Source organism: Narcine bancroftii, chromosome 2 (genome assembly GCF_036971445.1).
Source record: "Narcine bancroftii isolate sNarBan1 chromosome 2, sNarBan1.hap1, whole genome shotgun sequence".
Lineage (NCBI taxonomy): Eukaryota > Metazoa > Chordata > Chondrichthyes > Torpediniformes > Narcinidae > Narcine > Narcine bancroftii.
In genome coordinates, this window is record NC_091470.1 from 363,110,496 (window position 1) to 363,129,805 (window position 19,310).

Consider the following 19,310-nt stretch of genomic DNA (forward strand, 5'->3'; position numbering starts at 1 on the left):
ACCACTTCAGGATTGAAGGTGTCCTTTTCGAACTGAGATACGGAGGGATTTCTTTAGCCGGAGGATGGTGGATCTGTGGAAATTGTTACCACTGGTGGTTGTGGAGGCCAGATCTTTGGGTGTTTTTAAGAAATGGATTGATAGGTTCTTGATTAGTCAGGGCATCAAAGGTTCTGGGGAGAAGGCGGGGCAGTGGGGCAGAACAGGAAAATGGATCAGCTCATGATTTAATGGTGGGGCAGACTCTGGGCTATTTCTGCTCCTATGTTTTAAGGTCTTATGATCTTCACTCCTTTGCTGGGTAGTCTCTTATCTTATTGAGTTTCATGGTTATCATTTGGCTGGTTTAAGTATCTGCCATAGAGACCTACGTTCCTAATTTGGGTCAATGGCCTATAAATGGGGCAGCATGGATGGTGGACCAATGTTCAAGATTCAAGATTCCTTTATTGTCCTGTAATAAAACAAGTGTAATATTATGCTAGATTAAAGGAAATTACATTTTATGTTTTATTACAGGACAATATAAAAATTTTGAATCATACAGGGTGAGATTGGTGACAGTTCAAGGAAGGGTGATTAGTGGAAGTGAAGGCTGTGATGCAGGATTCTAATAAGAAGAAAAGGTGATAGGAGATAGAACAGTACAGCACAGATAAAGGCCCCTTGGTATTGGGACCAGGGATCAAATCCCACGCTGTCTGAAAGGATTTTGTACCTTCTCCCCATGTCTGGGGATTCAGTTTCCTCCCACTGTTCAAAACCTACCAGGGGGTGTAAGTTAATTGGGTGTATATTGAGCAGCATGGACTCATGGGCTAAAATTGGCTGTTACCGTGCTGTATGTCTAAATTTTTTTTTAATTGAATTGAATTTAAAAAAATGTAATGTTACACACAATTTCCTTTAGTCCACCAAAAGCAGACAAAGATCAGGGAAGTAAAAGAGATTTTCCCCCACCACAGAGTGTCCGTGGATTCGCCTCCAGTACTCCCGCAGCCTCTGCAGCAGCATGGCCTTTCGCCAGAACTACCGCCAATCCGTTTTGGGATTTTGTGTTTTTGATCTGTGCGACTCTTGATTAATAGAGGTGCAGAGAAGCCTTTGACAATCCAACATTAAGAAGACTTCTTGCACCTGATAAATGATCCCACTACCTTATTCACTCACTGAGAGATAAACTGCTGTCACATTTTAATTTACAGCGTATGATGAGTTCGCCGAAAGGGTTAATGTCGCACAAGGTGGAAGGTGGAGGATTTACAAAGTCTTGTGCATGTTCTAGTGTTGGGCGTTAAATGAATCTCTCACTTCAATGTGCATAACATCCTCCAGGTAACATTGTGATTACATTCTGATATAACCCAGTAACATCCTCCAGGTAACATTGTGATTACATTCTGATATAACCCAGTAACATCCTCCAGGTAGCATTGTGATTGCATTCTGATATAACCCAGTAACATCCTCCAGGTAGCATTGTGATTGTATTCTGAAATAACCCAGTAACATCCTCCAGGTAGCATTGTGATTGCATTCTGATATAACCCAGTAACATCCTCCAGGTAGCATTGTGATTGCATTCTGATATAACCCAGTAACATCCTCCAGGTAGCATTGTGATTGCATTCTGATATAACCCAGTAACATCCTCCAGGTAGCATTGTGATTGCATTCTGATATAACCCAGTAACATCCTCCAGGTAGCATTGTGATTGCATTCTGATATAACCCAGTAACATCCTCCAGGTAGCATTGTGATTGCATTCTGATATAACCCAGTAACATCCTCCAGGTTGCATTGTGATTGCATTCTGATATAACCCAGTAACATCCTCCAGGTTGCATTGTGATTGCATTCTGATATAACCCAGTAACATCCTCCAGGTAGCATTGTGATTATGTTCTGATATAACCCAGGGCCATCAAACAATATAAAGAGAAATTTCAGTGCAACCTGAAGGATGTGAAGGAGAGATGATTGAGTGGTGAAAGGATGAGTATTTTGGCTATTTAAATGCAATTCTCCCCTCATCGACTTGATGCCCATCACATGTGTCATTAGAAAAAGGAACAGTAAATTGAAAAAGATTAAAGGAAAATAATTAGTTGAAATTAATTAGTTGCTCAACACTGGTGAACAGAATCTAAAAGACTCCCTGACGGAAAGAAACTTTCAAAAGGAATCAATGGTGCAGATTCCAAGGAAAGTCAAAACAAAAATAGCAATGCTCTGCACACCCAACAAGTCAGATAGCGTCAGTGGAGAGAGATCGAGTGCCCTCGTCTCAGCTTCAATGGTGCCTGACCTGTTGAGTATGACAAGCACGCGCTGGTGGACTTACTTGCTTCTGAAGCCAAGATCGATATATTATACCAAGGGACCTCCTCACGATCAAGGGATTGGGCGGTCATGATAGTCCCATTGTTTGGATCAATGATAAAACCGCTCTCTGTATCTGTCTGATGATCGATCGAATACCTGCGGAATTTATAAAGAAGCAAGCCATTCAATTTTAAGACTGTTGGATCCTGCCCCACCAATGAAGAAACAACCTGTCCAATACTAATTTGCTAAGGAGCACAAAATTAAAACAAGTTCCGTCGGTACGGTTGGTCTAGCAGTTAGCGCAATGCCTTTACAGCGTCAGCGATCGGGACCAAGGTTCGAATCCCACACTGTCTGTAAGGAGTCTGTACACTCTTCCCACGTCTGAATGGGTTTTCCTCGGGGGTTCCGGTTTCCTCCCACCGTTCAAAACATACCGGGAGTTGTAGGTTAATGGGATGCAAATGGATCGGCACAGACTCGTGGGCCGAAATGGCCTGTTACTGAGCTGTATGTCTAAATTTAATTACATTCCATTAAAAATTAAAATTAAGTTCTGGTCACTTCATTATAGGAAGGATATGGAAGCTATGGAGAAGGTGCAGCAGAGATTTACCAGGATGTTACCTAAATTGGAAAATATGTCTTACGAAGCAAGGTTAGCAGAGCTTGTGCTTTTCTATTTGGAGTGAAGAAGGATAAGAGGTGACTTCATAGAGGGTTATATATTCTAGAACCATAGATAAGGTAGACAACCAGTGTCTCATTCTCAGGGAGAGAGTAGCAAACACCAAAGATCAGAGAACATACAGCACAGTACAAGCCCTTCAGCCCTCGATGTTGTGCTGTCCTACACATTCCTACCAAAATCTTTTAAAAATAAACCCTTCCTCGCTCATAACCCTCCATTTTTTTTTTCATCCATGTGCCTGCCTCTTAGTCTCTCAAATGCCCCTCATGTTTCAGCTTCCACCACCACCCCTGGCAAAGTATTCCAGGCACCACAACTCTCTGTAAAAAAAAAAATCTTACCCCTTGATATCTCCCCTAAACTTTCCTCCCTTCACTTTGGACAGATGTCCTCTGACGTTTGCTACTCCTGCCCTGGGATAAAGGTGTCCGTCCAAAGTGAAGGGAGGGAAGTTTAGGGGAGACATCAGGGGTAAGGGTTTGACACAGAGACTTCTGGTGCTTGGAATGCCTTACCTGTGGTGATGGTAGAGACTGAAACAGTAAAGGCGTTTACTGAAACTCTTAGACGGGCACATGGATGAAATGAAAAATTAGAGGCTTATGATGTAAGAAGGACTTAATTTTTTTTTGGTAGGAAATTAGGTCAGCACGTCATCGAGGCTGAATGTAGTATGCTATGTTCTAAAAGCCACTTTCAAAATACTGCCATGTTCAGGCTATCAGAGGTGAATTCTATGATGGTATTGTTTGGCAAGATGCAAGCGATCTTTTGTTGACTCACCAAGTGACGGATCCTGTCGATCAAATTGTCAGTTTAGCAAATATGCAAAATGAGAGGCTTGCATTTGGGTATGGATTTAAAATGCTCCAAATTTACAACCAACGTGGTCTGTCTTTAAGGCAATGGTATTGAGGAAGGCTTTGTAAATGAGCAAAAATTAAATTGTTTGAGGCAATGCGTCAAGAAAGCAGCCTCAATCCTCAAGGATGACCCCCACTACCCCCACCACCCAGGCCATGCCCTCTTCACTCTGCTACCATCGGGAAAGAGGTACAAGAGCCTAAAGACTGTTATGAGCTCAGAGGGCCCATAAACCCAGCAGCAATAGATTTTCACCAATTCAAATGGTTACTTAAACAAAAGTTGCTTTTAATTATGTTTAAACATGAAAACAGAATCAAACTTCAACTTATCATGATTGACTTAACTAACCTAACTTAACCCCCTTCTAATTCTAAGCGCACGTGTATGTAATGTGTGCGTAAGTTCAGAAAAGACCTTTGGTTCACAGTCGACTCTCACTTCTCATTCTTCCAAGTTCACTGGTTGCAGGCAATTCTTATACTGTACACAGAATTTTACATTTATAAAGTTCACCAGGCTTTGGTGCTTGAAAGGTAAACCACTCAGGAAGGTTGTTGTCGGTTTTCAGAGAGAGATTTGTTGTTCCAGGACACCCACAACTGATTCCTTTTTAATCAGCCATTCCAGTGTCTCGCTGATGAAACTTCTCCCTCAGGGTTCTCCAGATGATAACCTCTTTCTTTCAGGTCACCACAGAGTGCCTTTTTGTTTCTCTTTTTCCAAGTGAAACATTAGACAGCCAGACCCTCCTCTTGCATGAACCATAAGGGTTTCGACCAGGCTGAATTAAGAACTCACAACCCGTCTTCCAAATAGGATATTCCACAAGCTTGCCAGCTTTTCCTGTTCTAGTCCCAGCTCCTGTTGCTGGCTGTAACAGTGTAGAAGTTACCTTTGTTTCTCTCTTCCTCTCTCTCTCTCTCTCTCTCTCTTCCTCTCTCTCTCTCACACACACACACACACACACACACACACACACACACACACACACACACACACACACACACACACACACACACACACACACACACACACACACACACACACACACACACAGAAAGTCTGGATAACCCTCTCTGCTTGCAAAACCACACAACCCTCTTAGAACAGTAAATTCCACTGCAGACAATCTGCGGCTCTGACAAGTTCTTTCATCTGTTGCCTTTTTGTAAACAACAATCTATTAGTGAAGTCTCATGGGCACTCTCCAAAGATTTGCAAAGGCTTTGAAGCCCCGACATGTCTAGCATTAGCAGAGCTCGAGTATTTTAAATAGGATGTTTTAAAGTGTTTGTATGTGATCTACTCTAACAAACCTTTCCCAATTTATCTCCAAAAAACATATCTGTATACTCTGTCACAAGATGAACACCCAGCAGTAGAAGGACAGCTTCTTCCCCTTCATCATCAGATTCCTGAATGGACAATGAACAAAGACACGGCCTCATTTACTCTTCTTTTGTACTAAATTATATTTTAAAAATATAATTTATAGCAATCTTTGCACCTGAGATGCTGCCACAAAACAATACGTTTCTTGACAATGTTCAAGACAATAAATTCTGATTCAGAAGAAAATTTTGCCTCTAGCTTAAAATTGATTTTAAAAGTTTAATTAAAAAAAATTTAGACATACAACTCATTAACAGGCCCTTTTGGCCCACAAGCTCGTGCCACCCAATTAGCTTACAATTCCCATATATTCTGAACGATGGGAGGAAACTGGAGCACACGGAGAAAACCCATGCAGACATGGGTAGAACGTACAAACTCCTCACGGACAGCACCTGATTCTAACCTGGATCACTGGTGCTGTCATCATAGCATTGCACTAACCGCTTTGATAACCGTGTTAATGTTGTTATTTGGAAAACAAATCTGCCCCCGAGATCGAGTTAAGTTTGTTGTGAGAAATGATACAGATGATGTGATTGCAGTAACAGCACGAAAGGAATTCAGCCGGTCTCGCGTTGCAGAGCTTGAGAGCAGCAGGGGATGCATAGGGGAGCAGTGAGAGAGGTTCACACAGAACTCCCTATGAAGAGAGGAGGAAAACCTCTTCAGGTTAGGCATCCCTCGAAGAGAACCCAAAAAATGCAGCAACCTAATCTACTGAGTTCCTCCAGTATTTTGGTGTTTTCGCTGTCTGAGGTAAGTGATCTCTTGCTGAGAGCTGTGACACCTTGATACTTTTGATGAGCTGAAGAGTAATGGATGAAAAATATCTGGGATTATGGTAAGATTTAGAGTGGGTTACATACATACACACATTTTAAAACAGATCTTATTTGAAAGACTGAAGAATTCATATTCAGTAACATTCCAGGATCTCTGGAGAATGTGATGCACATTTCACAAGTAGGTGCTAATTGAAATGATGTCATGAAACGAAAGACTATTGTTTGTACAAGACAAACTGGCTTTAAAAAGTACTTACAGTGTGCTCACAGAAAGGTCACCCCTGGGTTTTGTTTATCTAAGACAACATCTTGACCAAGGAGAAGAATTCCTTTTGTTTGCTGAAAAAGGTAGGGGTTTTGCAAGTGAGAGAGTCACGTGGGCTTTCTGGCAGTTGGAGAGAGGGAGAGAAGACGAGCCCTCTCAGCTAGTGTGTGTAACGCTGAAAAGAGACTGAACCGTCACGGCTGAAACAAGCCAGGAAGAGCTGGTTGGAAACAAAGTTCCAGATCAGTGGATGGCTAGAAGTGCGATCTGTCTGATGTTTCTCTTGGAATAAGAGGAACAGAACAGAACTCTGTGGTAGTCTGAAAGAAAGAGGTTATCATCTGGAGAACCCTGATGGGGAAAGTTTCATCAGCGAGACATTGAGGTGGCTAATGGTGGTACCTCAGTTGTGGAAATCCTGGAACAACAAATCTCTCCCTGCAAACCCTACAAGAAACTTCCTGAGCGGTAACCATTTACCTTTCAAGCACCAAAGCCTGGTGAACTTTATACATGTTAAATTCTGTGCACAGTATAAGGATTGCCCGCAGCCAGAGAACTGGGAAGAAGAAGTGAGATTGAACTGTGAACCAAATAATTGTTTTAAAATTTACATACACGTGCACTTAGAATTAGAAGGGGGTTAATTTGGGTTAGTTAAGTATAGAGACAAGTTAAAGTTTGATTCTGTTTTCATGTTTAAAGTTGATTAAAAATAACTTTTGTTTTAAAAACTACTTGTCTTGGTGAATGTCTATTGCTGCTGGGTTTTGGGGTCCTTTGGGCTCATAACAGAAGACATGCACCAACAGTGATTTTTGGAGGGTTCCCTGATCCAAACTTTATTTTCTTCAATGAAACATAGGAATTCCAAGCAGGTTTAAAGTGATGGATCAGAGGAGTTCCGAGGAGAAAAAAAATAAAATTCCCGCTCAGATGATGTTTGGAATCTGGTACACAGTGGCCAAAATGGCGGCAGGGGCAGGGAGTCTCAGCATTTTAAACTCGACAAGCATTTGAATAGCCAAGATGTGAAGGCCAAGGCCTCGTACCTGGGATTGGTTGATACAGGTACTCGATAGTTGGCAGGACATGGTAAACAGAACGGACTGTTTTCGTGCACAAATATTCTTAATCTGGAATCCAGCGATGGGGGAGGTCCCTACCAAACCATATAACTTTACTTCAAGAGAGTCTTCTGTTTGATCCAATGTTGTTTTTATTAGGGGATATTAATTTGATTACTTTAGGATTAAGATTGACTATGTATCAAATTGAATCTCTATGTTTAGCTTTGGCTGTTTCTAAAAAAATATTTGGCCATCACCTGGAAACCTGATTTAGTTTTAAGAATGCAAAGATGGCATAACTGAAATGAAATCTTGTATTCCTTTAGAAAAGAGTTGAGGGGTAAATATCATTCTTTTGTGAAAGTATGGAACCCATACCTAAAAATTCTTGGATTGAAAATTTAATGGTGTGTGTTAGTGGGGTGGATGAGGGAGGAGGGAGTGTGTTAGTGGGGTGGATGAGGGAGGAGGGAGTGTGTTAGTGGGGTGGATGAGGGAGGAGGGAGTGTGTTAGTGGGGTGGATGAGGGAGGAGGGAGTGTGTTAGTGGGGTGGATGAGGGAGGAGGGAGTGTGTTAGTGGGGTGGATGAGGGAGGAGGGAGTGTGTTAGTGGGGTGGATGAGGGAGGAGGGAGTGTGTTAGTGGGGTGGATGAGGGAGGAGGGAGTGTGTTAGTGGGGTGGATGAGGGAGGAGGGAGTGTGTTAGTGGGGTGGATGAGGGAGGAGGGAGTGTGTTAGTGGGGTGGATGAGGGAGGAGGGAGTGTGTTAGTGGGGTGGATGAGGGAGGAGGGAGTGTGTTAGTGGGGTGGATGAGGGAGGAGGGAGTGTGTTAGTGGGGTGGATGAGGGAGGAGGGAGTGTGTTAGTGGGGTGGATGAGGGAGGAGGGAGTGTGTTAGTGGGGTGGATGAGGGAGGAGGGAGTGTGTTAGTGGGGTGGATGAGGGAGGAGGGAGTGTGTTAGTGGGGTGGATGAGGGAGGAGGGAGTGTGTTAGTGGGGTGAATGAGGGAGGAGGGAGTGTGTTAGTGGGGTGGATGAGGGAGGAGGGAGTGTGTTAGTGGGGTGGATGAGGGAGGAGGGAGTGTGTTAGTGGGGTGGATGAGGGAGGAGGGAGTGTGTTAGTGGGGTGGATGAGGGAGGAGGGAGTGTGTTAGTGGGGTGGATGAGGGAGGAGGGAGTGTGTTAGTGGGGTGGATGAGGGAGGAGGGAGTGTGTTAGTGGGGTGGATGAGGGAGGAGGGAGTGTGTTAGTGGGGTGGATGAGGGAGGAGGGAGTGTGTTAGTGGGGTGGATGAGGGAGGAGGGAGTGTGTTAGTGGGGTGGAAGGAGGAGGAGGGAGTGTGTTAGTGGGGTGGATGAGGGAGGAGGGAGTGTGTTAGTGGGGTGGATGAGGGAGGAGGGAGTGTGTTAGTGGGGTGGATGAGGGAGGAGGGAGTGTGTTAGTGGGGTGGATGAGGGAGGAGGGAGTGTGTTAGTGGGGTGGATGAGGGAGGAGGGAGTGTGTTAGTGGGGTGGATGAGGGAGGAGGGAGTGTGTTAGTGGGGTGGATGAGGGAGGAGGGAGTGTGTTAGTGGGGTGGAAGGAGGAGGAGGGAGTGTGTTAGTGGGGTGGAAGGAGGAGGAGGGAGTGTGTTAGTGGGGTGGATGAGGGAGGAGGGAGTGTGTTAGTGGGGTGGATGAGGGAGGAGGGAGTGTGTTAGTGGGGTGGATGAGGGAGGAGGGAGTGTGTTAGTGGGGTGGATGAGGGAGGAGGGAGTGTGTTAGTGGGGTGGATGAGGGAGGAGGGAGTGTGTTAGTGGGGTGGATGAGGGAGGAGGGAGTGTGTTAGTGGGGTGGATGAGGGAGGAGGGAGTGTGTTAGTGGGGTGGATGAGGGAGGAGGGAGTGTGTTAGTGGGGTGGATGAGGGAGGAGGGAGTGTGTTAGTGGGGTGGATGAGGGAGGAGGGAGTGTGTTAGTGGGGTGGATGAGGGAGGAGGGAGTGTGTTAGTGGGGTGGATGAGGGAGGAGGGAGTGTGTTAGTGGGGTGGATGAGGGAGGAGGGAGTGTGTTAGTGGGGTGGATGAGGGAGGAGGGAGTGTGTTAGTGGGGTGGATGAGGGAGGAGGGAGTGTGTTAGTGGGGTGGATGAGGGAGGAGGGAGTGTGTTAGTGGGGTGGATGAGGGAGGAGGGAGTGTGTTAGTGGGGTGGATGAGGGAGGAGGGAGTGTGTTAGTGGGGTGGATGAGGGAGGAGGGAGTGTGTTAGTGGGGTGGATGAGGGAGGAGGGAGTGTGTTAGTGGGGTGGATGAGGGAGGAGGGAGTGTGTTAGTGGGGTGGATGAGGGAGGAGGGAGTGTGTTAGTGGGGTGGATGAGGGAGGAGGGAGTGTGTTAGTGGGGTGGATGAGGGAGGAGGGAGTGTGTTAGTGGGGTGGATGAGGGAGGAGGGAGTGTGTTAGTGGGGTGGATGAGGGAGGAGGGAGTGTGTTAGTGGGGTGGATGAGGGAGGAGGGAGTGTGTTAGTGGGGTGGATGAGGGAGGAGGGAGTGTGTTAGTGGGGTGGATGAGGGAGGAGGGAGTGTGTTAGTGGGGTGGATGAGGGAGGAGGGAGTGTGTTAGTGGGGTGGATGAGGGAGGAGGGAGTGTGTTAGTGGGGTGGATGAGGGAGGAGGGAGTGTGTTAGTGGGGTGGATGAGGGAGGAGGGAGTGTGTTAGTGGGGTGGATGAGGGAGGAGGGAGTGTGTTAGTGGGGTGGATGAGGGAGGAGGGAGTGTGTTAGTGGGGTGGATGAGGGAGGAGGGAGTGTGTTAGTGGGGTGGATGAGGGAGGAGGGAGTGTGTTAGTGGGGTGGAAGGAGGAGGAGGGAGTGTGTTAGTGGGGTGGATGAGGGAGGAGGGAGTGTGTTAGTGGGGTGGATGAGGGAGGAGGGAGTGTGTTAGTGGGGTGGATGAGGGAGGAGGGAGTGTGTTAGTGGGGTGGATGAGGGAGGAGGGAGTGTGTTAGTGGGGTGGATGAGGGAGGAGGGAGTGTGTTAGTGGGGTGGATGAGGGAGGAGGGAGTGTGTTAGTGGGGTGGATGAGGGAGGAGGGAGTGTGTTAGTGGGGTGGATGAGGGAGGAGGGAGTGTGTTAGTGGGGTGGATGAGGGAGGAGGGAGTGTGTTAGTGGGGTGGATGAGGGAGGAGGGAGTGTGTTAGTGGGGTGGATGAGGGAGGAGGGAGTGTGTTAGTGGGGTGGATGAGGGAGGAGGGAGTGTGTTAGTGGGGTGGATGAGGGAGGAGGGAGTGTGTTAGTGGGGTGGATGAGGGAGGAGGGAGTGTGTTAGTGGGGTGGATGAGGGAGGAGGGAGTGTGTTAGTGGGGTGGATGAGGGAGGAGGGAGTGTGTTAGTGGGGTGGATGAGGGAGGAGGGAGTGTGTTAGTGGGGTGGATGAGGGAGGAGGGAGTGTGTTAGTGGGGTGGATGAGGGAGGAGGGAGTGTGTTAGTGGGGTGGATGAGGGAGGAGGGAGTGTGTTAGTGGGGTGGATGAGGGAGGAGGGAGTGTGTTAGTGGGGTGGATGAGGGAGGAGGGAGTGTGTTAGTGGGGTGGATGAGGGAGGAGGGAGTGTGTTAGTGGGGTGGATGAGGGAGGAGGGAGTGTGTTAGTGGGGTGGATGAGGGAGGAGGGAGTGTGTTAGTGGGGTGGATGAGGGAGGAGGGAGTGTGTTAGTGGGGTGGATGAGGGAGGAGGGAGTGTGTTAGTGGGGTGGATGAGGGAGGAGGGAGTGTGTTAGTGGGGTGGATGAGGGAGGAGGGAGTGTGTTAGTGGGGTGGATGAGGGAGGAGGGAGTGTGTTAGTGGGGTGGATGAGGGAGGAGGGAGTGTGTTAGTGGGGTGGATGAGGGAGGAGGGAGTGTGTTAGTGGGGTGGATGAGGGAGGAGGGAGTGTGTTAGTGGGGTGGATGAGGGAGGAGGGAGTGTGTTAGTGGGGTGGATGAGGGAGGATGGGGAGGGTGTTTTATTCAATTATATACTTTCTGTATGAATATGTTATAAATGATGTTATATGATTTAACAATCATAAATTAAAAAAAACTTTACTTAAAGAGAAACCAACCCTGAATAAAGGTTTACAAGATGGCGAGAGACTTACTCAAGGTAAACAGCCAGCACCTTTTTTTTTAACCTGGGGCAAGAATATCATTGAGGACAACCTTTGTGCTCAATGTCAGCAAAACCAAAGAGATGATTATGGACTTCAGGAGGAAGTCAGGGGAACACGACCCAGTCCTCATCGAGGGTTCAGTAGTGGAGGGGGGATCAAGAACTTCAAATTCCTGCGTGTCAACATCTCTGAGAATCTGTCCTGGAGCCTCCAAGTTAACACATCACAAAGAAGGCTCGCCAATGGCTATACTTCGTGAGGTGTCTGAGGAGATTCTGCATGTCACCCAAGACTCTTGTACACTTCTACAGGTAGAGAGCATTCTGGCTGGTTATGTCACTGCCTGGTACGGAGACGCCAACTCTCAGGAAAAGAATATAACCCCAGAGGGTTGTTAACTCACCCTGCGACATCACAGACACCAAAATTCACTCCATCAAGGACATCTACATGAGGCAGTGTCTTAAAAAAGCAGCCTCTATCCTCAGAGATCCCCCACCACCCAGGCTATGACCTCTTCACTCTGCTACCATCGGGAAAAAGGTACAGGAGTCTGAAGACAAGCACTTAATGGCACAAATATTTACATCTGTCACAAATTAACTGGTCGACATATATTGAAAAATCTACACTCAATAATGCACTACTTACATCTGCTACGTCCTGTTCTCCGAACGGAATTTCTGAACTCTATTATCTTATAGGACCAGGGATGAATAAAGTTTTGGATTTTGAATTATTTTGGATTTCAAGTACTCGGATAAAGGGTCTTCAACCTGTACCTCCAACACCCCACTGAGGGCCCAGCACTGATCCCTGCGGCACATCACAACCTCAAACACCAAACTTCTCTTCCACAAACTCACCAACACCTTGCTCTCCTTCCAAACACCACGAATGACTGCATATTTTGAGGAGGCATCAATAAGTAAACACTCGACAAGAGGAATGAGTCATTGGTTCAGATTGAGGCAGAACTGAAACTGGCCCTTTGACCCAACTCATTCATGTTGGCCACCATTCAGCAGGACCAGGTGTGGGGGAGGATGGGATTGATAGAATTGCTTTGAGATCCAACAGAATCTCAAAAGAAAAATTGAGACAATAAACTGATGAATTCATAAAGTGATTTGTAAACTGAGGCGAACTCTTCACCCTATCATTTCCTTGAGGAACATTGGACGCCATTTACTGGACCCCTCCGCTATCAGACCCCTCAACGCCAAACTCAATCAGGGAGTCATTTAAGGAGGGAAACACGAAAGTCTGCAGATGGGGTGATGGCAGTAAAAACACACCACAATGCTGGAGGAACTGAGCCGGTGTTTCATCGTCCACCTTAGACAAAGATATATCGCCAACACTTTGGGCGTGAGCCCTTCAAGCAGAATAAGCAAAAAGCAGGAAATCTCAGAATAGAGACAATGCTGGCTGGGGGAAGGGTGCAGACCCACAAAATGATAAGGAGCGAAGTGAGAATATCAGAATTCTTATGCTTGCACTTTTATTGATATAGTTTTCTCTGTATTGCACTGTCAGTTTGATTACCTTTCTTTATTTGTTTACTTGTGTACGTTAAATCCATTTTTTTTGTTGCACTGCCAATAAGTGGTAATTCTGCCTTGCCCACAGGAATCTCAGGCTTGTATGTGATGTGATGTATATACTCTGACAATAAATCTGAATCTGAAATCTGGTAAAAGCACAGAGAATCTGGGGAAGCTCAGCAAGTCTTGGCAGTGTCCATAGGAGATAATGCTATAATTACAACCCCTATTAATTCTAACCTTCCCTCACTCCATCCACATTACATCCAATGAACACATTTTGTCTGTTGGTCTGTACTCTTCCCCCTCCCATTCTTCCCTATCAACAGCTTTTTTTAAAGATAGGCCCCTTGCCTGTTTTTTACTCACACCTTGAGAAAGGGCTCAGGCCCAAAATGTCTTGGCCTGAACTCGTAAAATTTAGGACAATGAGGGGGGTCCAATTGAAACATTCTGAACATTGAGAGGCGGGGACAGAGGAGATGTGGAATGGTTGTTTCTCATGGTGGAAAGAGTCTAGAACAAGAGGGCACAACTTCAGGATTGAAGAGCGTCCACTTAGAACAGAGATGCGGAGAGATTTCTTTTGCCAGAGGCCTGGTAAATGTGTGAAATTTGTTGCCACGGGTGGTTGTGGAGCCCAAGTCATTGCGTGTATTTGTTGCCACAGTCGGTTGTGGAGGGCAAGTCATTGCGTGTATTTAAGGTTCTTGATTAGCCAGGATATCAACGGTTATGGTGGGGGGAGGGGGGAAAGGTCAGACAGTGGGACTGAATGGGAAAATGGATCAGCAGAGCAGACTCAATGGGCTGAGTAGCCCATTTGGCTGATGGTCTTGTGTTCTTACAGTGAGAAGTATAAACACAGTCGAGGTGTGTGATGGCCTCAGTTGTGTTCATAATTTTCGGCAGTTTTTTGTGGTCTCAATTCCTGTAAAAAGCCTGTGATGCACCCAGACAGGATACTTTTTAATGTGCACCTGTAAATATCAGTAAGACATGCTGAATTTCCTCATGGTTCTGAGAAAATTGAGAGCAGACAAAGAATTGCTGGAGGAAGTCAGCAGGTAGAAATGGTCAGGAATCTGAACTCTTAATATTGACTCAACATTTTTACCCATGATCTACCTAACTTCTGCAAAAATTCTTCGTCTGGTTAAGGTCCCCAGCATCTGCACATAATAGCCTGAATAGGCCTGGGATTGTCTGATGTCGGAAGCCAAGCAGACACAGGTCTGGTCAGTAGGGGAGATGGCCTCAGAACACCAGGTACTATGAGGGGCGCTGGACAAGTGATGATTCTGACTTATGGTAGACAAATGACTCAAAATTTCACATAGTTAACATTTTAAAAGTAGTATTATGTGACAATAATGGAACCTTTACCAGTTGTGCTTTTTTAAAAAAAAGAAAATAGAGACTCTTTCGAGCCACCCAGCTGAGTTTGACCCAGAAATGGTGAGGGAACAGCGATATAGTTCCAATTCAGGATGTTGTGCGAGTTTGAAGGTTATTTCCAGATCATGCTTTTGCTGTCCTCTGTGTTCGAACTCCAGGGTGAGTGGGTTTGGCTTCTAAGGTGGTAGCCAAGAAGCCTGCGATGCATCCTGCAAACAAACTGCGCGCCTGTGGTTAAGTGAGTGGAAGGCTGTGGATGGGCTGACAATCAAGCGGGTCAAGTTTCTTTTTTTTTATTATAATTTTTTATTTTTCACACTGTGAACCATATCAACCAAAATATGTACAAACGTTTCTCATTAAATATACACAGTGGCAGTTTCTCCCTTTTTTTTCCACCTTCCCTCCTTCCCCCCCTTCCCACTCCCCTCCAAAACCAATAAATATTCAACATATACAATACAATAAAACCATAAAACAATGTCTTCACACAATGAAAAATAAACAAGAAAAATGCATCATCTGTTTTTACACACTGAATCAAACCATTTTGTCTTCTTATCATTTTAGGGGGTGGAGGTTTGCGGTAGGCCCTTTCTGTTATGTTCCATGTACGGTTCCTAAATTTGTTCAAATAATGTGACTTTATTTTTTAAATTATATGTTATTTTTTGCAATGGAATACATTTATTCATTTCCATGTACCATTGCGGTATCCTCAGGCTCTCTTCCATTTTCCAAGTTAACATTATACCCTTTTTTGCTACTGCTAAGGCTATCATAATGAACCTTTTTTTGCGCTTTATACAATGTGAGGCCTCATTCCTTACTTCTTATGTTACTTAAAAGAAAGATCTCTGGATTTTTTGGTATGTTGCTTTTTGTGATTTTATTTAATACCTGATTTAGATCTTCCCAAATCTTTTCCACTTCCTCACACGCCCAAATTGCAGGTACTGTTGTTCCCGTTTCCTTCTTACAGCGAAAACATCTGTCTGATACTGTTGGGTCCCATTCTTTTAATTTTTGAGGAGTGATATATAACCTGTGTAACCAATTATATTGTATCATGCGTAACCTCGTGTTTATTGTTCACTAATATATCTACACCTCTAGCTTTTGAATTATACGATCCTGCCGCTACATATCCTACCCAGTCTCTCTTTAATTTGTTATGTTCCTGCACAAATGCTATATCTATTTTTTCATTTCTCAATAAATTTAATAGCCTCTTCCTTTTAATTTGGTTATGTATTCCATTAATGTTTACACCTCTTTTCCACTTCTTCACCACCTCCATCCCCCTTTTCCCATTTTCATCTCTCAGTTTTCCCTTTTTAAACTCAATGTGTGACAACACATTTAAAACATAAAATACTCCAACAATTCCCACACCCAATATTAGCTTAACCACAAATGCCCCCCCTCCTCTCTGAATTGCCTCTTATCCCTTGCCAGGCAACCACAACTTCCCTTTCCATTTGGGTTGCGATCTTGCTCACAAGTGTCAAATGATTTTGCAGTGACGGTTATTCTCTCCCACCCAACCCCCTCAGAAAACACTTTTTATTTAACACATATAACAAAGCTCTCCCTTTATCCCCCTTTCCTTCCTTCCCTTCTCTTTTCCCTCTTTAGTTCTTTACATATACATTGTTTTTACATGTTTATATATACTTTATCATTTTTATTACATCTCTTCATCTCTCCTTCTATCCTGCAAACATTCTGCAAATTCTTGTGCTTCCTCCGGATCTGAGAACAGTCTGTTTTGCTCCCCGGGTATAAATATTTTAAGCACGGCTGGATGTCTTAACATGAATTTATGACCTTTTTTCCATAGAATCGATTTCGCTGTATTAAACTCTTTCCTCTTCTTTAACAGCTCAAAACTTATGTCTGGGTAAAAAAAATATTTTTTGACCCTTGTATTCCAAGGGTTTATTATCTTTAACTTTATTCCTTTCCCGCTCCAGTATATTTTCTCTTGTCGTGTATCTCAAAAATTTTACTAAGATGGATCTTGGTTTTTGATGTGTCTGCTGTTACGGAGCTAATGCTCTGTGTGCCCTTTCTATTTCCATTTCTTCCTGCATTTCTGTCATTCCCAGGACCTTCAGGACCATTCCTTTTATAAATTCCTTCATGTCTGTGCCTTCTTCATCCTCCTTCAGGCCCACTATTTTTATTTTGTTTCGCCTACTATAATTTTCCAACATATCAATTTTCTGAGATAACAACTCTTGTGTCTCTTTAATTTTTTTGTCACTTTCTTCCAATTTTCCTCTTAAGTCATTTACTTCCATTTCTACAGCCATTTCCCGCTCTTCCACATTCTATACTCTTTTCCCTATTTCTGTCATTACCAGTTCTAAACTTTGCATTTTATCTTCTATTCTTTTCATTTTTCTTTTAATTGCATTAAATTCTAATGATGACCATTCTTTTAGTGATCTCATTTGTTCTTTAAGAAAGGCTTTATCTATATTCTGTCCATCTGTTTTACCTTCTATTTCTCTGTGAAGATCTTGGTCTTCTTCTTCCTCTTCTCCTGTCTGTACCTTCAGGAAAAGCTGCTACCCCTCACCCATCGAACTCCTCAACAACAAATTCCATCAGAGACACATCTCAAGACCCTAACTTTGCACAAGATTCATTATTGCACAGTTTGTTTGCCCTGCCTTCTTGTTTGTATCTTCTTCTTCTCTTCTTTGTATCTGTGTCTCTCCTGATGAGTTGCTTGTATCACTTTGCCGGGCCTCTTCTTGCTGGGCCTCTTGTTGTTGATCCTTCCCTCCTGGTCTGCTCATCTGCCAGGCCTCCTGATGTTGCTCCTCTTGCCGTTCACCCCATCGACTTTCTTCCTCACCTGGTTCCTCACTCCCTCTCCTGCCGCCTTCCTCATCTTCCAGCTGAGAGCCCCGGTGTCGGGCATCCCTCAGCTGGTCGCGCCGTGTTTGCCCACTCCTCGGCTGAACCCCTCCTCCCACCAGTGTTTCCTTTTACCTTTGATTACGCAGTTGCGCACTTTTGTTTGGGTCAGAGAGCGATTTTTGCAGTCCACTGATGGGGGGCTTGCGACTCCGCGGGGCCGGCACCGACTTCAGAGATTGGGCGCTCTTCTCCACCACGGCTCCCTGTTATTTTCATGCAGGTAAGTCCTTCTCCTTTCTTTTCTGGTGAATTTTTTATTTTTTCCCCGTTGTTTTTACTTTTTCCTTCTTGGGTTCCATCTTCTTTCTCTTCTCTGCAACTTTATCTTCTATTTCTTATACTTTATATTTGTTAAGCTTTGTCTTTTCTTGACTTGTTTTCTTTTTTCTAGAGAGGGCTGGTTTTACCCCACCGGCCACTATTCCATCATGTGACTCCCCTCGGGTCGAGTTTCTTGAGTGTGACTAAAGCTATGAATATCCGGACCAGTGGCGTTTATTCCATCGCACTCAGCTTGAGCCTTATTGATTATCATTTGTAGTTAATTGTCTTCCACTCAACATGGCACAGATGGATGGGGGGATTGGTAAAAACACTGTGCTGGAGAAACTCAGCAGATCAAACAATGTACTTTATCAAAGATAAAGATGCATAACTAATGTTTCGAGCTTGAGCCCTTGATCAAGGGATGAAAAATGAACAAACTGGTAGGTGGGAGGAGAAGGGGGAGGAGTAAGTCCAATTTACAGGAGGTCTTGGTGAGAGAGTACATGAGGCCATGGACAGACACGTCAGCATGGGAATGGGGCGCGGAATTGAAGTAGTTAACCACTGAGAGATCCCTGTCGCTGATGCGAACAGAGTGAATGTGCTCAGCCAAGCGATCTCCCAGTCTGCATCAGGTAAAAGGTATCGGTGCCACAAGACCTGTAGCACCAGGTTCAGGAAGAGCCGCTACCCCTCCACCATCAAACTCCTCAACGACAAACTCCATCAGAGACACATCTCAAGACCCTAACTTTGCACAAGATTCATTATTGCACAATTTGTTTGCCCTGCCTTCTTATTGACATTTTACTCTCTAGTACGCTTATCTTTTTTTGAGTACAGTTTTTATTTTGCATTACAGATAAGTAGAAATTCTACCTGGTTAGCAGGAAAAAAAGAATCTCAGGGCTCTATGTGATGTCACATATGCATTCAGACAATAAATCTGAACTTTGAACTCCACTGTGCAACACACTCAGCCTTCATTTATACAAATCCTCATCCTCTCTTTCTATTCACTGGTTCAAACTCCTGGAAGTCTTTATCAAAAGGCATGATGGGAACAGACCACAAGGGTTCAGGATGCAACCCAGTACTGCCTCCTCAAGGAGAAAGAAGGTAGGGCAATGAAACCCTGTTCAGCCCAAAAGATGTAGCATTTTCAGAATAAGTGGTTGGCTTGATAAAACGGAGTCAGGGAGAAATTTCTTCAAGCAAAGGGCTGTGAATCTTTGGAGGTAAACGAGAAAATCTACAGATGCTGGGGTCTTTGTTTACACATTTACAGTTTATTTTTGCACTACCAATTTAGTGGTAATTCTGCTGTACCCGCAAGAAAAAAGAATCTCAGGGTTGTTTGTAATTTCATGTATGTACTCTGACAATAAATTAGAAATCAGAATCTGGATAAACTCAGCAGGGCACAGTCAAAGGCAATGTTTTGGGCCTGGGCCCTTCTTCAGGAGAGAATCTGTGGAACTCACTGATGGAAAACTAGAGAAGCTAAGGTGTTGATTATAATCCAAGCTGAGGTGGGCTCATTTGTCTGTTATAGAAGAGCAAAAATTTATGAAGACTACAAGGGGAAGTGGAACATAAGGCAAGATCAAATCAGCCTCGATCCTACCGAATGGTGGAGCGGGCT

At 44.8% G+C, this 19,310-nt stretch overlaps 1 protein-coding gene across 2 annotated transcripts in view; it reads right to left on the minus strand.

The window, feature by feature from the left end:
* The window catches only part of LOC138755821 (cadherin-7-like), a 176,362-nt gene that overhangs the window by 51,204 nt on the left and 105,848 nt on the right, over positions 1-19,310 (minus strand). For both annotated transcript variants that reach the window (XM_069922499.1, XM_069922500.1), the window contains exon 8: positions 2,346-2,482. In XM_069922499.1, the coding sequence (XP_069778600.1) occupies positions 2,346-2,482 (137 nt within the window). The remainder of the gene's footprint in view (positions 1-2,345; positions 2,483-19,310) is intronic.